At 37.2% G+C, this 21,960-nt stretch overlaps 2 protein-coding genes across 2 annotated transcripts; both read right to left on the reverse strand.

Moving 5' to 3' along the window:
* Positions 1-1,863: 1,863 nt before the first annotated feature.
* On the reverse strand, positions 1,864-2,898 carry LOC103608387 (olfactory receptor 6B1). Its single transcript, XM_008592826.1, has one exon. It carries the CDS (start codon positions 2,834-2,836, stop codon positions 1,901-1,903), a length of 936 nt encoding a protein of 311 aa, XP_008591048.1. The 5' UTR covers positions 2,837-2,898; the 3' UTR covers positions 1,864-1,900.
* A 15,682-nt stretch (positions 2,899-18,580) lies between these two features.
* LOC103608388 (olfactory receptor-like protein OLF3) lies at positions 18,581-19,513 on the reverse strand. Its single transcript, XM_008592827.1, has one exon. The coding sequence runs from the start codon at positions 19,511-19,513 to the stop codon at positions 18,581-18,583; it is 933 nt and encodes a 310-aa protein (XP_008591049.1).
* Between the last annotated feature and the right edge of the window lie 2,447 nt (positions 19,514-21,960).

The following is a 21,960-nucleotide window of genomic DNA, read 5'->3' on the forward strand; positions in this document are numbered from 1 at the left end:
CAAGCACTACTACTCCTATTTTATATATGAAAAATCAGTGCTTCAGAGTATAGATTGTTTGTCCAAGGTTACATGGTAAAAATATATCTGGGGCTAAAACTCAGATTTTTGCCAGAATTCTTTATCCTTTATTTCCTGATCCATACTGAATGAACGTGTCTTTCCCTGTTTTTAATGCACATGTTTAATATCTCTTTATGACTGTGCCATCATATTTTGATTCATCTGAATTCTTCAGAAAATAATCCCCTTTTTATATGTCTGGGTTTAAATTGGAAATATATTCATAACCATTTCTTTATTGCATCAAGGATCCATAATACATTCCAGGAGCAAACATTAAATCTTTCCATTAGGAACACTGTTTCCTTTTGTACATTTATTCTCTAAAGTGAGGTGTGCTTGCATTTTATCTAAGTCTCTCTTCTTTCCCAAGACCTATTTTTCACATTTGTCCATCTTTATTTTATTTACTGTGCTCCAGGTATAGTAATTCATGATTTCATCCATTTTTCTTCACAATTAGCTTCCACATTTGGCTTCTGAAAAAGCAAGGCTTCTCTCTAGGGAGACCCCATCCACTAGAGAAAGAACCCAGGGCTTGGAGTCAAGAGACCTGAGTGTTTGACCTCTGCTGCCCATTGTCTGTGGATGTATGTTATTAACTTCCTTGAAAATATGTTCTGGAAGTTTGTAAAATGGAGGAAATAATGTTATCTAATGCTTCTTCCTTCAAATGAAAGAGAAAACGTTCTTGAAAGTGTTGTTTGTTCTTAGATGAAATATGTTGAAATGGGAGAAGCTCTTGTGCTTAAAACTGTCTAATCAAATAATTAAATTCCTACTGATAGTGGCATGTTATATTGAATCTTACAGTATAGCTTCCTTTGCCCTTGGCAAAACTATGAACCAAGAGTGGGTGTATCTATGTGTCCTTCTGTGGGTGTGTGGCCTTTTTTGACTGAAAAGGTCTAGTGTACTTGTGGCGGGTGTCAGATAAACGAGTAAGGAGAAATGAGAATCACTGTGACATGGAACAAAAATCTCTGTCAAATTCTAAACCTGGGCTAGTTACTTGTATCTGAAGGTGTGAAGAGAGTGAAGGCTGTGGGAAGTAAAATAAAAATAAACAGGGATGATAGAACATTGACGTCGTAAGAAAAGAGGACTGATGAGGGCAGGTGTCACTCAGCAATTAACATATTTGGTGGTGTTTATCATCTCTTTTATGCTCATCCACTAGAACATACAAACATTGTGGCATATAGAAAGGAGATATGAAATTCAATAAAAGTCAACTGTATAAGTATCAGGAGACAGTGTATAATTGTGTAAGATACAGTTCGCTTACAGATAAAAGAAAGCATTCTATTTGAAGCAGAAAGGGATTTAATACAGATTAAGTAGGTGCTTCCAAAAAGTGTTGGAAAGACTAGAGGAGCAGTCCCTAGTCTTTGCCACCAAGATTGACTCCCAGTACAACACAGAGAATGAGGTTGTTGAGAGAACTGCTACCGCTGTTTTAGAAACATAGACAATCAGGAAGCCACCACCAAATCTGTTGGTCCGACAGCTATTAACATTTGCTCGATCTGAAAACAGCTAACTCATACACCACCATCTTTCTTCCCACTCAGTTATGAATTTAATCACAATCTTAGAAACTTCATTTTGGGTCACAGCTAAAGAGAATTCCTTTTCTTTAGCTACGTAGATAAGTTGTGTGCCCTTAGAGCACAGACCACATGCACACATGCAGACAAGTAAGAGCCTGAGATTGATGTGGACATGATGATGCTGTATTAACATGGGTAATGTCCTAACTGAGGCATTAAAGGAGGAAGTACAGACAGAGAGCAGGGGCTCAATCAGTCCTTTCTTTCTAATCAATCATGTCAAGCTAGTCAGATCCAATGGCCCTGCAATGGGCCAGTTTCTTCAGAGCTTCTTTGACTTCTCGGTTCCTTAGGCAATAAATGAAAGGGTTGAGAGCCGGGGTGACAATGGCATAGAAGATGGAAATAATTTTGTTCGTGTTGAAGGCATGGATGGCTCGGGGTCGGGCATACATGAAAATGGTGGCTGAATAGAAAATGGTGACCACCACAAGGTGGGAGGCGCAAGTGGAGAATGCTTTCTGCTTTCCTGTGGACATGTGTAAAACGGTGGCCAGAATGCATCCGTAGGACAGGACAGTGATGGAGAGTGGGAAAAGGAAGATGACCAGCGCCAAGACAAAGTCCACCTTCTCTGCTATGGACATGTCTGTGCAAGAGAGGTTAAGTACTGGAGATATGTCACAGAAGAAGTGGTTGATGACGTTGGGGCCACAGAAGCTGAGACGGGAGATGAAGTAGATCTTGGCCAAGGAGATGCCAAAGCCAGTGGCCCAGGAACCAAGAGCCAGGCGGAAGCAGAGCCCATGGCTCATAATGGTGGGGTAGTGCAGTGGGCGGCAGATGGCCACATAGCGGTCGTAGGCCATGGCGGCCAGGAGCACACATTCTGTGCACATGAGTGCAATGAAGAAGTAAAGTTGTATCATACAGTGCGTGAAGGAGATGCTGTTGCTCGCCGACCAAAAACTAAACAGCAACTTGGGCACAGTCACGGAGATGTACCAGGTCTCCAAGAAGGACAGGTTGGCCAGGAAGAAGTACATAGGCTTGTGCAGGGGCGGGTTCTGCTGCACTGACAGGATGATGATCGCATTTTCAGCCACCGTCAGAATATAGGCCACAAGGAACATCAGGAACACGGCTGCGCGCATGCTCAGGTTCCCGGGGAACCCCACCAGAATGAACTTAGTGACCTGCGTCTGGTTCTCCACTTCCATATTGGAGACACAGGGCTTAGCTTTCCTGGGGGTGGAGGGGAATCACTTGGTCAGACTCCATAGTTCAGTGAAAATATTTTATCTTTGCCTTCTCTATCAATAGCAGTAACAGCTATCATTTATTAATAACACATTATAGTTTAGAGGACACACTGAATACGTTGTGCATATAATTCCCACATAGCCCTTTTGTATACATGTTATTATTACCCACTTTAATATGAAGAAACTGAGTCTTGGAAAGATTATTAAGTAATTTAACAAGTGCCCACTAGTGGCAGAGCAAGAATCACATTCAAATCTAAGTCTAGAGCTCATACTTTGTCTAGTATCCTGCACCGCCTCCATAAATACCAGCTAAGAGAACAATATCAACCTCCACGTTCTATGTTACAATCGCTAGTTCCAAAGGATTCACCTGGCCCTCCTGTCCCATCATCTACTCAGAGCTCTGAAAGTTCTTCCTTATGACTCCTTTATTTTTCACATGGATATCCTCACTTTCTTCCCCTCTACCATTACTGGAAATGGAGAGCAGCTGCCATCATCTGTGAGGTATGTGGGCAGGTGAGGTGCAGAGTGGAGATTTTCAGTATTAAAGACCTGGACCTCATTCAAGTCCCAGGTCTGTCACCAATTTGCTATATGACCTTCAAATCTTATCCTGTTTGAGACCCAGTTTCCATTTTTGTAAATGTGAATATTAATATTTATCCACTTATGTTGCTGTGGATCAAAACCCAAAGAAGATAATGTAAATAAAATGTTGTATCAACTGTAAATGACAATAAGTTTGAAAGGGACACTTAACCCATACTAGAGCAGTAAAGAAGGTAAGTATAGGCCAATGAGGGGAGGAGAGGAACTGCTATGAGTCAAGCAGAGTGGGGAGCAAAACAGACAGGGGCCTCACTCTCAGAGAGCTTTAAGTTCTCGGGGATGGGGGCGGGGGTCTCTAGGTAGAGATTCTTATAAATAAATAAAAGTGAAAATGCATTATAAAATTTGATATTTTTTTATGAAGGCTAAAAACCGGAAAATAATACTGGTATAATAAGGAAAGGTGCCTCTGACCTTTGAGGGGGTGACATTCAGGCAGAGAAGGGTTTCAAGACCCCATCCCTTTGGTAAGCTGAGGTGTGAGGATTGTGCTGAAATGAGGCTGCCAGTGCTGTCCTGTGATAGATGGGGAAGGAGCCAAAGAAGAGAAAGGCCAGGTAGTCAGGACCTGAAGGCCTGACAGGCCTCACACGTCATAAAAAGAGGTCTGAACAGTGATCTAAATGCAACAGGAATCAAGCAAAGGACTAAAGGTGAATGGGGCATGATACAGTTTATGTTACAGGAAAACAGCTCTGTGGTTGCAAAATAGACTCTATGTAGACAAGAGTGAGAGCTGTGGGACTACTTGGAAGCTATTCAGTGAAGTTGACAGTGACCTTGAATACTGTGGTTTCAAAGAAGCAGGTGGATTACAGATATGTTTTAGAAGCAGAATCTTTCACAGAAATTGGTGGATTGACTATGGATGGTGAAAGAGAAAGAGAAACCAAGGAGGAATCTCAGGTATATGGCTTATTCCGTAAAGGTGTAACTATTTACTAAGATAAGAAAACTTGGGTTGCTTATATGCATAGTCTTCATAGTTGAAGAAATGGCAACAGAGAATAATTTGGCAAGGTTATGCTTTGAGTAGTTTAAACAGTCCAGAATATTACCTAATAATTACCTAATAATAATTTATTGAAAATTTACTAGGTGCCAGCAAGTTTGCTAAGTGCTTTTCATACAATATCCTATTTAATCCAAAAAATAAAGTTAGAAGACCTTGTTATTCCAATTTCACAGAAAACACTGTAATTTAGACAGATTAAGTAACATCTCCAAGTTAGAGTAATGATATCAGAATGTTAGCGAAGCCCAGGTATGTCTGACGGCGAAGGCAAGCCCATAACCACTAGTCTGTCTCACACACACAGACAGAATGCCATATTTTGGGCTTACTACCACCTTTTTAGATTTAAAATGTATTTATTTTAGGAAATATTCTCTAATCACACTGAAATTTTATTATACACACAGACTACATTACAGATAAGCCCAAATTTTCAAAATGAACATAATATGACGCAAGCAAATATTCACTCAGACACACAAAACAGATGAACGTATAGAAATGCTTGGTGAATGTATCAGATGAGAGATAATAATTGGATTAGTTCTGAAATATAAATAAGAGAAAGGAAGGGGCATTTTAGGCAGGTGCATCAGAATGAACAAAGATATTAAGGTCTAAAACAGCCTGGCATCTTCTCGGAAATACATGGCCTGATTGCTGTGTGAGTGGGCAAATTACATTCACTGAATGAATGAGTAGGAAAGGGATTGATGGGGGATGGGGAGGGAGGGAGACAGAGAGAGAGAGAGAGAGAGAGAGAGAGAGAGAGACTGAGAGACAGAGAGAGAGACTGTTGTCAAGAGCCAGGCCATGGGGACCTTTGTTTGCAATACTGTGGAGTTTAAGGATTATCCTGTAATATAGACAATAACTAACCACTGAATGTTTCTTAGTGGGATGATAACATCCTTGTATTACACCCTGACTTTTCATGCGAGAGGATGGATTTGGATGGCACAGGGCTGCCCAGCTAGAGATGGATAGACTTTCATAGGAGACACTTAAAGACACACTCAAAGAAGAGAAAAATTACCACAGCTAATAAAGTTTTTTAAAGAAATAAATATGAACATGTTTAGGTATACCCGTTTGCACAAATAACTTTGCACTATCAGAGGAAACTCTACAAAAAAAAAAAAAAAAGAGAAAGAAAGAAAGACATTTCTCATCAACTAAATGAAGGTGCATAGGTACAAATTATTGCATATTAATGGGAGGCATTATGGTATTTGTATGTATCACCTTACCATAATATCTGTAGACCCTTTTTACTCATAATAGTATTTACTTCATTACAACATACTAAACAAGTTACCCTTCATAGTAGATTTTACCACTGATCTAGAATCAGACATCCTAGCTTTTCTCCATTCTTGTGCCTGTGGCATAAGTACCTTCCTCTAACATTGTCTGGGATCTGTAAAAGCGTAGGTTCCAAATTTGATGAAAACATAATGTCTATCTCTGCCAAGACAGCAGCAGTTTTTATAACCACCATCACAAACAAGCTTCCAGGAAGATGTGGCACTCTGCAGTAGAGGAATGTCGGGGGACATGGCAGGGAACTGAAGGTTGGGATCAAAATCTGGGGCTATTTCTTATCCAACACCAAGAGATGTCTCTCAAAAGTAGGAGGGTGAATGAGAAAATCATCCTGATTGATTGCAGGGAATTGAGAGTGGGTAGAATGAAAAGGTATTAAAACATTTAGGGCTTGAATTTGCTGTGCCAGAGCAGCCTGAAACAGAGCTGCCTGCATAGTTAGAATCTGTTGCTTACCTTGGCTCAGCAGCCTCTGCTGGGGTGGAATGTGGAAAGAAATTCTTCACTGATTCTAAAATAGGAACAAGTAGGACAAAAAGATTCAGGTGTGGAATAGCTGCAGGGAACCCATTCCCCAAACTTGGAAGGAGTGAATGGGCACAGATTACCCCACTGCTTCCAAGCTGACAGCCAGGAGCAGATGAGAGGAGAGCCCTGGGCACTAGGACCACATTTGTGGCTGATGCAGCACCAGCCTGGCTCCTCCAGCACCCTGGGGCCAGAGCACCCATCACCTTCCTGGTGAATGCTGCAGTGGTCTTAGGCACACCAACTGTGAAGATCTTAGGATTCTGAGGGCTTTATAGAGTATCAAGACTGTCCCTACATCTCTGCAAAGACCCAAGAGAAAAGAATCTTGACAGTGGCAGTTCATGTCTCTTGTGGGATCCAAGAGGAATTTCTATTTGCCTATTGAGCTGGTCTTACTTGTTTTATATATTAGTTCCACGGGGAAAAAAAAATCCATGTATAACCACATACTTTGAAAAGAGACAGATTTTAATTTATTTTTTGTTGAAAGACAAAGAGAAAAAAATGTTTTGTTTTTAAATCTATATTTACAGGTTTTCAATTATGATTCAATTTTTGGCTTACTTGAAGCAAGCTGATCCTATAAGTGCCCCAAGAGAGATATTGATACGTGATATTGCTACATTTCATTAAAAGTTTAAATAAAGGTTTTCGTATTAAGTGAATATGCCATAATTGGGTGTTAAATAAATGTATCATGATGGGATCTTTGTCACTTTGTCAACTGCCCGTGGGTACCACTTGACCAATATTACACATTCTGGGACAAAACTCTACATTACTAAGAATTACTTCTCTGTAGCATGCAGAACTCTTAAACCCTCACACAAAGAGAAGCTTTCAGATTCACTGTGGTTTCATGAAATAGCAAATGGAGATATTGAAAGTTATAGACTATTCAGTTCGGAGTGCCACAAATATTTACAGTAATTAAGTAAGCAACTTTTAATACAGTTTCTTATAAAGGATTGAAGGATTAAAATCAAATTTCACCAAATAAAAATAAGATATCTCTTTCAAATTTTTGTCCTCGATTTATCTCAAAGTCCCAGAAAATCTCTGATATCCTTTAAAATGTATCTTTTGATATTAAACACAATTCTCCAACATGGATTTAAACTATTATGATGTGGCAGTCACTAACAGAAAAATGACAAAACTTCCACCAAACAATGGGTGCCCTAACCATGTTCTGTCCACCTGTGTGGTGGCAGAATGCTAGCGTGAGCACCTCTCCTCCAAAGATAGGAAATGTCTGCTTATTGTGAGAAGATTCTACAAGTTACTAACACTGTGATATTTGACTCTCGAGGTCAAAATTTCATATAATAATCCCAAATAGACTGACGATATTCAGCAGGTACAAACTGGCTGTATTCTAGGATATGTTGATACAATCTTATCCTAGAATTCAGATATACAGACTTTTCTTGGAGGTTTTTTTGTCTATACCTGTTGCTGACGATATTCAGCAGGTACAAACTGGCTGTATTCTAGGATATGTTGATACGATCTTATCCTAGAATTCAGATATACAGACTTTTCTTGGAGGTTTTTTTGTCTATACCTGTTGGTGGTTCGAGGTGGATGCTGCTGCAGATCCCAGTACAGGATACATGGAAGCAATTAGAAAACCCAGGGAAGTTACTGCCAGTTGCTCCCCAGATTTTAAAGTTCCTCAGCTGCCTGACGTCTTTATTCAGAGCCCTCTTATAGCTGTTGTTGTGTTATATCCAGGATTTTTTTTTTTCTTATTGTAAGGAGCAGTTTTTTCTTTATTATTTGTGAGAAGTATTCCAGTACATGGATATACCACAGTTTGTTTTCTATTTACTAATTGATGGGTTTGTTCGGGACACTCTTGAGCCATTTATAACTGTGCTTTTAGTCTTCACTTGCCATTGGGATGAGCTTGAAGGTCATCTAGAGGTTAAATCTCAAGCCTTTTCTGAGCATGCATCCAGCCCTGGGCATACACACAGCTTTCTCAATTTTCTGCTATACACCTTAGTTTTTAAAAACGCTTACTCTCCGACATATCTTCTTTCCCAACTCCTTTCTTCCCAGTTTTTTCAATCTGCCTATTGCTTGCCCTAAATGTTAGCTTTAAATGAAGGCTGCTGCAACCAATACTTTTGCCTTTAAATGCATTCGGCAAGTGCCATCCGAGAAACTATCCCAGCCCTGTGAGTACTGCCACTTAAGCAGGACAAAGGGAAGCCTTTGCACCAGTTCTTCAGGTAGCTGCCACCTAGACTGAAAACTTCAACCAGATTTCTTTACGAATAAGGTTCCTCTTGGTCTTTCTCACACTCTGTTAGCTTTAAATGAAGGCTGCTGCAACCAATACTTTTGCCTTTAAATGCATTCGGCAAGTGCCATCCGAGAAGCTATCCCAGCCCTGTGAGTACTACCAGTTAAGCAGGACAAAGGGAAGCCTTTGCACCACACCTTCAGGTAGCTGCCACATAGACTGAAAACTTCAACCAGATTTCTTTACGAATAAGGTTCCTCTTGGTCTTTCTCACACTAACAATCTGCATCAGAAGTCTGGGCTGTCATTCTCATGGCTGCCACAAATCTGGGAAGTGAAGGGTAATGGGCAACTTAAAGGACCCAGCATTCTCTTACTGCAATACAGCAGCTTCTATCTTTATTAACCTTCTCCAGACTTGTAGATTTTTACTAGATTTTATAATTCCAAAACAGTTAATACCACATGTCGTCACACATAAGTAGGAGCTAAGAAAGAAAGAAAGAAAGAAAGAAAAAGAAAAGAAAGACCACAGTAATGTGTTGAACTTTCAGAAGAGAAGAGACCAATGGTTATTCGAGGTGGAAAACGAGGAGGAGGAGGGGATTAGGGAGAAATTGGTTAATGGACACAAAGAATAATTATGATTTGTAATGGTGGACATGCTAATAATATTGATTCGATCATCATGTATTGCACAGATACTGATAGCCAACTCTGTACCTCATAAATATATATAACCAATTATGTTTCAATTAAAAAATAAATTAAATAAATAAATAGAATTTTTTTTTTAAACCCACAAATTTCCCTTTGGGATCATATTCCTTCTTCCTGAAGAACTTCATTTAATATTTCTTGCAGAGCACCCACAGACAACAAATTATCTCAGTTTTGTTATCTGAAAAAGCATTTTATGCTCATTTTTAAAAGAAATTCTCACTGGGTATATATTTCCAAGTGAGAATTTTTTTTCCCAATATTTTAAAGTCGTCTCTCTTTTGTCTTGTAATTTTATCTTTGTGTGTCTGTGTAATATGTCTTTTTCTCCACACATTTTCAAGATTTTCTTTTGATACTAGAGTTTTGAATGTGAATTTTTTTTCTATCCTGATTATGGTTCTCTAAGTTTCTTGTATCTCTGATTTCTTTCATTGATTTTGCATATTTTTATCCATGATATTTTAAATATTTTCTCTGCCATGTTGCTTTCTCTTCTTCTGTGATCAAAGTAGACATTTGTAAGATTGTTTCTATATTGTTGTACAGCTCCTGGATTTTTTGTTCTGTTTTTTCTACTCATTCTTCCCTTTGTATTCCATTTTAGATAATCTTCTATTTCCCTACCCCCATGTTCATTGATTCATCCTTGTGTCAACTGTCAGTCTTAAGCCTATCAAAGAAATCATCTACTTTTTATGTTGTGGTTATTTTTAGCATTTCTATTTTACTCTTTTTTATAGTTTATATTGCTCAACTGATAGTTCTCTTTTGCTCATGCATGTTGCTTATGTTTTTCACTATATACTTTAATATAATGTTTAGAGGTATGTTAAAATTACTGTTTGATAGACACAGTCTAGGTCATTTCTGGTTCTGAAACTTTTAAATGATTTAACACTTAACAATAGTAATGTTTGTTGCTGTTTTTGAAATACAATTTTTATTATTGCAAATTTTGGTCAAGAACAGTAGTACTTTTACTTGAAAATGGGGTGCTAATTCTGACAGGCTGCATGGGAGGTAGAGATGATTTGGGTATGGTTGTTGCTATAGTTACCCTCAGTGCTTCACAGATTTAAAATTCTTTCGGCAGTGGACTACTGATGTTTTTCTGGACCTAGAAAATAGAGAATTTTAAGTAGTGCTCCTGCTCCACCCAGCTTTCATTAAGCACAGCGTTGTCTTTGAAATATAGGGTATCTCTCTCCACACTCTTGTTCCTTCCCCAGAGGTAAATGCTGTTGATTTTTACTTGATGTGAAGCTTGGGTAGGGGCAGGAAAATTCTTGGTTTCCCTGATCCAGTCTCAGTCATAGTCAGGCTCTGTAAACCTGAAGTTTGGGAACTGGTGTTTCTACCTTACCCACCATTATGGCAGCCAAACTCTATATCTGTAGCTGGTCCAAGGTGGAAGTTTCTGCCCCTTTCCTAGTAAACTCTATTTGTAACATTGCAGGTCCTGGATTGAACAAATTTCTACTCCTTCCCTAAGAGCTGACTGCTATTCCTTCTACTTTTTCCTCAGTAGCAATGGACCTGTCTGGAAAAGTGGCAGGAAGGTTTTCTGACCTTTTCAGAGGTGAACTTGTATTGATTTATTTGTGTGGCTTGTGGTGGGAGTAGGGGGATTTTTTTTTCCTCTTTCAGGAGAAAAATCTTTTTGCTTCTATCTTTCCATCTTGGTCCCTTAAAGATAATTTTGGTTTTTTCTGTGACTCCTTTAAAAATAAAAATAAAAAAAATATTGCCTTTGGTTTGCAGCAGTTATACCCTGATATCCCTGGGTATTCTTTTATGGTATTTCTTCTGTTTGAACTGCATCTGTGGCCTGAAGCTTTTATTCATAATCTTTCATATATTCCTTTTGCCAATTTTCTATCTTCCCTCAGTGTGAGACTTCAATTGCATGTATGTTAGACTTTTTCATCATGTCCCATATGTTAGACTTTTTTTTACCATGTCCCATTATTACTAACGCTCTTTTAAATTTTTCTTCTTTTTTCTTGTTCCACCAAGTCAGGTTATTTTCTACTGACTTATCACCTACTTAACAAATCCTTTTCAGTTCTCTTTAACCTTCTATTAAACCTGTTATTTCATTTTAAATTTATTTTGTTTCTTAATTCCTATGTAGGATTGTTTTGTCATCAGTTTTATTTTCTCTTTTTTGCTGTTTTTGCTCCTCTTTCCTATGACAGGTAATTTTTGATTGAATGTTTAACACTGTGTATGGAAAATTGTAAGGGTAATTTGAGGCTCTACATGATGTTATCCTCTTCAAGAGAGGATTTATTTGGCTTCTAGCCCACAATTATCATAGGGGCAGATAACCTTAATAGAGCTAGTTAGAATATGAAGTTTTTATTTTTGCAAATTGTCCTTACTCCTGGAGAATAGCACTTTGGAAATCCCAACAGACAGTGTGGATGTTGATATGAGATTCTGTTCCTTGATGAGCCCTGAAATGTAAATGCTGCTTTCTCAGCTCTTTGAGTTTAGCATAAATTCTGCTTCCTTTCTTAATCTCTTGGTCACTTTTTTAATACTGGAAAATGCCTTGAAAAGAAAGTGTTACTGAGTGTTGGGCTCACCTTATTTTTCTTCTTTTTCTTTGTGATCTTGGTTCTTCAAGTCTTTTTATTTTTTGTTTTGTTTTCCTTTGTTTTGCCTAGAAAGCTTTCTAATTCTTCCAAGCAGGAATTCTTTTCATAATTCTATTCAACTTTTCAAATTATCTTCTATGAGATGGATCATCTAATATAAAATTTTCTACTACAGGAAGATGCATATATTTTTAAATCAATATATATTTTGAATGTTAAATGTACAACCCCCAAGATTTGCAATGATGGATTGAATGTGTATTATGAGGAAATAGAGGAAACAAGGGTCTGAAAGCATAGTGATGCCATATATTGAGATAAGAAACTTTGGAAGAGCAATATTGTGGTGGGGGATTTTGTGCTTGGATATGTAAAATCCAAGTGGAGTTGTCAATTAGGCAATTGGATACTCGAGTAGCACTGTGTGTGTAAATTTGAGAGTCAGTGTTTAGCTGCTGTTATGAAATTATATGAGATCAACTTGGGTATTAGTGTTCATATACGTATTTGGAAGAGGATTTGAATTCTGCAAAGGAGTCTGAGAAGTTTCCATTGAAGAAATGAAGGAGAATTGGGGATCCACTGTATCATAATGCCACTAGTTGAGTGACATGAGGACCGAAATTGACCATTGGTTTCAGCAACATGAAAGGTCTTAGTGATTTTTACACTAGTGATTTCAGAAGAATGGTGGGGCAAAGTCTTCATTTGTAATGAAGAGTCATTGGAGGGAAAGAAAATGGAAATGAAGGGTGCAGTCAATTCCTTCAAGGAATCTATGTTAAATGAACAGAGAAATATGGGGCATGTCTGTAAGTTGATGTGTGATGTGGTCTCAAAGAGGATTTCTTTCTTCCTTAAGACTGGCAGTGCCACACCAACTTTGTGCTTATAGGAATTATCCAGTAGAAAATAGAAAATTTACAATCTTAGTGATTCAGACAGTGATACATTCACATTCTGTGGGATCTGAAATAGACAACTTATGGGGCATCCTTAACAAAAAGAACATAATATACTGATCATAAAATTTGTATGAAAATGAATATTTATTTAGAGCATGAAATCACAGGCAACTAAAAATTATAAAAGACTGTATACTTTAAACATCAAAAATTCATATAATTAAAAATGTTTATTGTCAACTGTCTGACACAACTCTATAAATTATTTTTTCTACTAGTTTGACTACACACCATTCTGTCACATTTTTATAACAACTTTGTAATATCACTTTGGCAATAATTTTAGAATAAGATGTGGTTACTAATTTGGTCAGATGTGAAAGTCAAATGGAGTTAAAAGCCAGAATGAAGAAAGCCTACAAGACAACGACTTCCTGTTGAGCTTCAGAAAAATAGGGCTGTGTGGCAGGAAGGGACTGTTCAGGGCAGTCTCCTAGAAATAATCACTACTTCCTTCTTGACACTGGGCTCTGTCCAAATTCTCATTCCCTGTGGGTTGCATCAGCTTCATTTTGTACTTACCACTCTGGCTTTTGTTTCTTTACTATCAACACAGAGATGTACAGCTTTTAAACCTTGATTTTATACTTTAAAGATTTTAGCTTTTTGTCTGTCCTGTTACAATGTAACATTCATGCCCCCCTACCACTACTTTATTTTAAGCCATCTTTTGTTGCCTAAAGTTGTTTTCACATTTTTTTTGTTGTAATTATTACAGTCTTCATGAAGGACAAATGGGTAATAATATTATTGACTTTTTGCATATGTAAATATGTATTTCTGTCACCTTTAAAAGTGAATGATGTCCTAACTTGGTATAGGATTTTTTATTTAATGATATTCACTCTCAGGATTCTGTAGATAAATAATATTCCATTCTCTTCTGTCATCTAATATTTCAGAGATTGATTCTAGCTGTCATACTCAGAATTCTAAGTTGGCCTTTAAGATTCTTGCCTCTTGTATATGCCCTGTACAATCATTTACTTTTGAGAGTGACCAGGACTTGTGATATGCGATGGCATTTCACTCCCATTATAATGTTACACCATATGGAAAAGAGAGATTTTTAAAATTAATAGTCAAATTTGATTTTCTCAAAAGGAAGAGTATTCTGGGTGAGCTTGCCTTAATCAGGTAAGCCCTTTAAAGGTGCTCAGGCTTTCCCAGCAGTCAGATAGATTTGAGACAGAAGAGATTTGAGTCTTGAGGAAGCTAACTGAAATGTTGTGAGAGAAAAGGGCCATGTGGCAAGATCTTGACAGTGGCCTCTAGGAGTTTAGAGTGGTCACCGGCCAACAGTAAGCAAGATAATAGATACCTAAATCATACAGATGCAAGAAAATAAATCCTTCCAACAACCAGTGAGTTTGGAAGAAGACCCCAGCTGACACATTGATTTGAGCCTTCTGAGACTATGCGCTCAGAACTCAGCTGTGCTATGCCTGGACTTCTGACCAATAGAAACTTTAAAATAATAAATTTGTGTTGTGCAGCTGACACATTGATTTGAGCCTTCTGAGACTATGCGCTCAGAATTCAGCTGTGCTATGCCTGGACTTCTGACCAATAGAAACTTTAAAATAATAAATTTGTGTTGTTTTAAGCTGCTAAATTTATGACAATTTGTTACACAGCAATAGAAAACCAATACACTAGCTTAACAATTTTCTAAGTAATCTTTTTGCTTTATTTATTTCCTGTATTTTTGTAATTCTTTCATTATACTTAAAATTCGGTCATTTCATCAACATATATATATATATATATATATATGTTCACTTTAATTTGCAGGTACATAGTGAGGTCTTTTAACCTAAATAATAAATTCTTTTTAATTTAAATAATATTTTTATTCATTATAAATGGAAATAGAATATCTTTTTACTGAGTTTTTTCTCTTCATCAGAAATACCAATTATTCATATGTTGTATCATTTTTGTCCATATTGATATGTGTTCTTTTTTTATTCCAAGTAAGGGATTAACTTCTTGATATTGTTAATTTTGCTTTTTACTGCTTTTAATGTTTGGTATTAAATCTTAAATAATGATTTTTATATATATACATATATATTCCAGTCTTACCTGTAATCCTCCTAGCTCTTTCTGTATCTCATTCTGATGTCCTAACACTTCATCTTTTGTTGAGTTGATGTATTTAATTTTCTTGCAAGTTCAATGGTCAGAAATTGTTAGATCCTTCAATATTTATTCTTCCATTCTTTCTTAGCATCATAAGCTATGAGTTTCTTTTAGCTTAGCACATGATCACTACATATGTGTGTGTGTGTGTGTGTGTGTGTGTATATATCAAGTGACTAAATTCCTTTCAGTCAGTAGAGTTTAAGCAGTGATGTTGTATATGAATTTTGAAAGTTTCTCTAAAGGAAATGGGTCTGCTCTTTTCTTCTTTATTTTTGATGGCCAGAATGTGAACGTGTTGGCTGGAACTCAAGCTACTCCTTGGGCCCTGAGGTAGATGCTATCTCTCTGAAGTGATGGATTAGAAATACAGAAGAAACCTCAATTTCTGTAACTGCAAATTAGGCAGCCTTGCCTTGCCTAAGTCTAACTTAATTTATGCTTTATTTAAACCACTATTTCTTAGATTTTTTGCCTCTCAAAGTCTAAAATGAATTGGCTGATATAAATGCATTAATAATTATTGCCTATCTTTATTTGTCTGTTTCATGAGGAACATCTTTCAATTGATACCGTATAAAAGATGGCTTTCCAGCATGTGATCATCTCCCCTACAGACACAGTGCTATTTATTTCTTCATCATTAGTTTGTTGGCTTAAAATTGAAACTGAATATCTGGATGATTTCAATCTACATAATTAGTTGTGTCATTCAACAGCCCATCAAGTGAGAAAAGAAGGAACAAAACCTCAGCAGAGTAAATGGACTCTGCATGATTTTCCACTGTGTTTTTAAAGCTGCTTCACAAGAATGAGTCGTTTCACATCTAGTCTGTGCTTTAGCCTGGCTCTGTTTCAGTAGTGTAAAGTTGCAATACAGAACACTTAAGTGAATTTCTGACCACAGAGTTAGGGGAGTGTGAGTCTTTTTTTCCCCGGTATGTCCTTTTTCTTCCAGAAAATGCTTTCCTGCCACTGTTAACAAGTATATGACTGATTAGTTGGAGTAAGAAAAACCCTTGTCTTCCAAAAAGTATTGGCTCACATTTCCCTGTTTTGACAATCTAACTTCTCTTGACTCAAGGTAGTAAGAATGAAACCTACTAAATTGATCTCTGTCTCTTCCATGGTCTGCAGTTATTTTTACTGTTGTCCTTACTGGGTTAGAAAGGCTTTTCTCCACATCTGAGTGAGCTCATGCTGTGGCAACCAAATTAATGAAATAAGCACATGTTCCTTTTCTAGCCCATTCCTTATGGTCTTAGGATACTATAGATCTGTGGGGAAAAAAATGACTCCCAGTGTCACGGACTCCATTTCACTCATGCTCCAATTTTTCATCTTCCAGCAAGTGATAAAGTAAAGTAATAAAGTGGTGGTGCTAGAGAACAGAAACCATAGGATCTATCTCTCTATCATTTCAATTGAGAAAACCACAAAGATCCAGAATGATTAAATGATTTTCCAAAATCATTAATTATTTCCAACTGTTATTTCTTTCCTCTCAGTACATAGAATTCAGCATTTTTTTTTTCAATTAGATTTCAATGGCATTTTAAAATTCTCTACTGGCAGCTCTTACTGTACAGTGTAATGATGTCTTAAATCATTTTGTACTGCAAATTTATACCACAGCCTCTAAAACCTTTTTCTCTTGCTTTTTTCCTTGTTTTTGCAGCTGGCCAGTAGAGGATTCAAATCCTCAACGTTGGCGTTATAACATCACTCTCTAATAAAAACTTCTAATTGAGAAAACAGAAGGAAATGTTGTTACCTAGGTATAGAACACTGGAATAATTTTATGTCATGAAAATATTACATGAAAAAAAGTGTTTGGCTAGTAACAAAAGATCAATTCTTTTATTCTCTTACTTAGTAATGTTTAATGGGTTTGCTATTATGTACTATTTACTTTGCCAGGCACTAGGTTTACAGGATGGGAAAGACAAAATTCTTGCCCGTAAAAGATCACTGCGTAATGTGAAACAAAATATTTCAACAATTTCCAAAGTAGCAACTAGAGATTTGACTTTGCCAGGCACTAGGTTTACAGGATGGGAAAGACAAAATTCTTGCCCGTAACAGATCACTGCGTAATGTGAAACAAAATATTTCAACAATTTCCAAAGTAGCAACTAGAGATTTTTCCCATTGAAAAGACATAAGTCAAGTACCCAAAATATCTCTAAGTTTAGGTTGGAATCAAATTATAAAATATATTTGTATATTAGCTGCATAGAGAATTGAAATGTTGAAGAATAGGAGCCTTTTAAGAAAAAAAGAGGAATAGTGAAAGTTACCTCATGAAGGATTAAGCATTAAAAGAAGGCATAGTTATAATGATGAATTACCTCGGTGGGATTAGAATTTTTCCCCTAATTTTGCAAAAGTAAACTTTACCCTTCTAGAAATTACTCCTTTTTTTCAAGTTATTTAAAATGACATTATAAATAAATTAATGCTACAAATTTTTATTTGTTTTATGGTCAATATCCCCACTCCCCCACCCCAGACACACACACACACACACACACACACACACACACATACACATCTCAATTTGATAGAAAACTGAGTCAGTATAAATTCTTTTGAATATTGTAATTTTACCAGAAATTTGCTTAACTTCGTCATAGTTTTAAGGCTATATAGAAGATGTCTTAATTGCAAAGTTTGGAGAGCTCAGATCATTTTTACAAATACATTTAGAATTGCAGTTATGAAGTTAAAACAAGCACATCATACATTTTTGCATTGTTTATTTATAATTAGTATAAAACTCTCTTGTCAGGAAGGGTCAGAGCTCAGCAGAAACCCCAAAATGTCCTAATTTATTGAACCAATAATTTCTAGAAGTCATTCCCAAGGAAAGGCACACTTATTTGCTACATTTTATGGTAAGGTCAGAACATATTTCAACTAGCTGACAATTTGGAGCATTCATAGGAGTAGGAAAAGTAAAAGTGTTGTGTATATTCATAATGAAGAAGTGAAGTTTGCATAGCTTAAGATAATGAATGCCTTTTACAGTTTCAACTGCATGGCAGGCATTTTATGCAAATTAACCCTGATATTTACAACCCCTCTGGAAGCTAGGTACTATTTTCTTATTTAACAACAACAAAAGTCCAAGCCATAAAATATTAAAATAACTTGCCAGATAACACAGTGAGAGGCAGAGCAAGGATCAGAAACCAGGTCCTGCATGATAAAGCTGGAGATCATTCATTTATACATTGTCATCCTGATAAAATCAAAAGTGGGAAGATGAAGTCCAAAAATCACTGGATGCTGAGAGAAGATGATCTAAGAAGAGGCCATCTCATGGATTACTGACATGAAATTATCAGGTATTATCCTATATAAGGAAATTCATTAGGCATGTGGAGGAATACTTTATTTGAATGCAAGGATCTGACCATAATAGTCTTCAGTGTAAATGTGGGAGTCCTTTCTACACTTATCTGATTTTCTTTTTGGTTTTGATGATAGATAGCGAGAAGCTTGTAGAGTCTGGGCCCTTTATCTGAATTTCTCTGTAACTTTCTGGAGAGCACCCATAACTTCCTTATTCCTCAAGCTGTAGATCAAAGGGTTCAACATGGGGGCCACCACAGCATAGAATAGAGAAACCACCTTCTCCTCTTCCTCTGAGGAGGCAGAGCGTGGCCCCAGGTATGTGAAAATGGCAGCCCCAAAGCACATGCAAACCACAGTGAGGTGAGAGGCACAAGTCCCAAAGGCTTTGCTACGTCCCTGAGTAGAGCGAATGCGCAGAATGGCAGCAACTATATGAGCATAGGAGAGCAGAACCAGGGAACAGGGCAGCATGATCACCAGGAATCCTGAGATGGCCACCATGACCTTGTTGAAGGAGATGTCCACACAGGCTAGCCGTAGTACTGCCAGAGTCTCACAGGCAAAGTGGTTAATAATATTGTGACACAGGGGAAGCCGGAAGGTGATGATTGTTTCCAGCAGTGAATTTGTGAAACCAGCCACCAAGCAGCCAGCAGCGAGCCCCCAGCACAGCTGTCCACGCATGATGACAGTGTAGTGCAGTGGGTGGCACACAGCAACATAGCGGTCATAGGCCATGGCTGCCAGCAGGAAGAACTCAGACCCTCCCAATGCCAGGGAAGTGTAGAGCTGGAGCACACAGCTGTGGAATGGGATGGACTTTGGGGCTAAGAGCAAGGAAACCAGCATTTGTGGGGCAATACTGTTTGAATAACAAAGGTCCACAAAGGACAGAACACTAAGGAAGAAGTACATGGGGGTATGAAGCCTGCTGTCCAATCTAATCAGAAGAAGAATGATGGAATTTCCCACAATAGTCATCAAGTACATGGCCAAGATCAGGACAAAGAGGGAGACCTGAGTCTCCCAGTCACTGGACAGCCCCAACAGAATGAACTCACTCACCCATGTCCAGTTTTTATTTTCCTGGCCCATGAGCTTCTGAGGACCAAACTATAGATGTAGAAATAATAAATCATGGAAACTCAAAATTGCACACATGATTTGCAGACCACATGAAGAGCTTACCCATCTGAACTCAAAGTTCCCCTAGAATGTCTCTCATAAGTCACCATCCAATCTCTGAACACTTCCAGAGATGAGCGATGAAATAGGACCCAGCTGTGCAGCTAGAAATCAAGGAGAAAAGAAGTTACATTCTTGGAATTCATTTGGCTAGAGCATAATTTCTTCTTCCAAACATCTGCTCTTATATAGGGAAGGAAATTAATGAGGTATTTAGACTTAAAATTTTACTCAATTTAGCAACTATTATAAGGGAAAATTCCTGTATTTCTGGTGAGAAAGTTTTTGGTCTACATAAAAGATATTTCTGAATTCTGATTAATGTTTGGTACCATTTAACCTCTTTTGTTTATTGGGTTTCTCCTCTAGGTTTTTTGGAAACAACCTTGCTCACTCCTTTTCAGTGGAATGAATTCATGAGCCCCTAAATATTTTAAATAACCTTTATGTACATTGTATTACTAAGTGACTTTATTTTCTGTAACTTTCCCTCTTACATTTTAGAATGTCAAGTGGGAGGCTTCCTTCCCATCTCTGTCATACCAGTGTCCCAGTTGGGTGAAACTAGCACAAGATGGTCATCTTCAAGGATCAGGTGTTGCATTAAAAGAAGGTACACATACCTGCACAAACTACTGTTATGCCTCTAAGTGAATTTAATGCCGTGTTTAATGATGTCAGGTTATTACTTAATAATGATGTTCTCTCATGGAAGGCACAGTTCATTTATTTTCTATGGAAAATGGATCAGCCCTCACCAGTGAAGATAAGACGATAGTGGATAAGGCCTTAACTACAGAATATGGTGACATAGGAAGTAGCAGCAGCTTTGCATTGTTTTGTTTTGATTTTTAGTCACTTTATTGAGTTTCTGCACAGCATAGGAAGCAATCAACAAAATGAAAAGGCAACCTATGAATTGGTTAAAACATTTGCAAACCATATATCTGATAAAGGGTTAAATTCAAAATATATAAAGAACTCCCTCAACTCAAGAGCCCCTGCAAAATGATCTAAAAATGGGCAAAGGAACTGAATAGACATTTCTGCAAAGGTAACACACAAGTAGCCAACAGGTATGTGAAAAGGTGCTCAACATCACTAATCATCAGAGAAATGCAAATCAAAACCACAATGAGATATCACCTTACACTAATAGTAGTTTTTTGACCCCCAAATAAAATTTCTTTTGTTTGCTCACTTACAGAGGGCAGAGGTGACCCATAACCAGTGGAGGTAGATAAGGGCCTTAGGTCTTGGAGAGAATATTGTGACATTACATAAAAGAACTACACAGTAGATCAGTACTCCCATGGCTTCTATACTAGTCATGTCACAACTACAGAAGGACAGCAGCCCACAACTGCATTTATTGAAAGCTTCTAGTTTCAGCATAAAAATTTTGAGATGCTGGTAGAGATGATATCATTTATAGCACAGGTGGTTAGGGTACCCAAGATTAAGGTTCATGATCATGACGATAGTAATATTGGCATGGCTAGTCATAAAATAGTCAAGATTTGGTATTGTTCTGAATAAAGTCCAAGATACCAAGGAATTTATTAAAGACATAGAGCTTTCAGAAATTGAGTGTCAAACAGAAATTAATAAAAATGATCAAAGAGCATCGCGCACCACATTCAGCACCCTGCACTGGGAACTTTCAGTCACCCACACCAAAATCAACTGGACATCATATTCATCTCGGCAAAGAAATGCACAATGCATAAAGGTATAAGTAAATTTTGTAACTGTGTGAAAAGATAAAAGGATTCAAAAATCCTCATCACGAATAGGTAGTTTATAATCAAGACTGATATTTTGCTTGAATGTTCCAAAATTAACAGGTGCTTTAGTCCGTAACTGAGAAACAATAGCATTGTTCTCTTAATTCTTTTATGTGCCCTTCCTTGTAATTTTCTGTTGTACTATATCTATTTCTACATCAATATTTTTTTGTTCTGTCACATTTTTCACAGGCATAAAATACGTTTTTTCTATAGTTATTATACTGTTTAGAAAATTTCCTAGTCATGAAAACTCTGATACAAATATGAATTGGTAATGTTTACAGTGTTTTCTCACTCCAGTATAAATGTACTTCTGGTATTTTAATGCTATTTAGAGATTTATCAACAGCTAAAGAGATCACACTACAAAATATAGCTAAAGGCAAGACTGCTCATCTTTCAGTATCCAACTGCTTTGTTCCCAACACATGGCTTTCTATACTTGTAGTATATATATGTTGTATATGTAGTATATATATGTATGTAGAATACACAAACACACACACACACACACACACATATGTGAAATTTGCTTATGGTTTTGTGATAAGATTTAAATCAATGAAC

The sequence above is a fragment of the Galeopterus variegatus genome, unplaced genomic scaffold (assembly GCF_000696425.1).
Source record: "Galeopterus variegatus unplaced genomic scaffold, G_variegatus-3.0.2 Scaffold8380, whole genome shotgun sequence".
Classification (NCBI taxonomy): domain Eukaryota; kingdom Metazoa; phylum Chordata; class Mammalia; order Dermoptera; family Cynocephalidae; genus Galeopterus; species Galeopterus variegatus.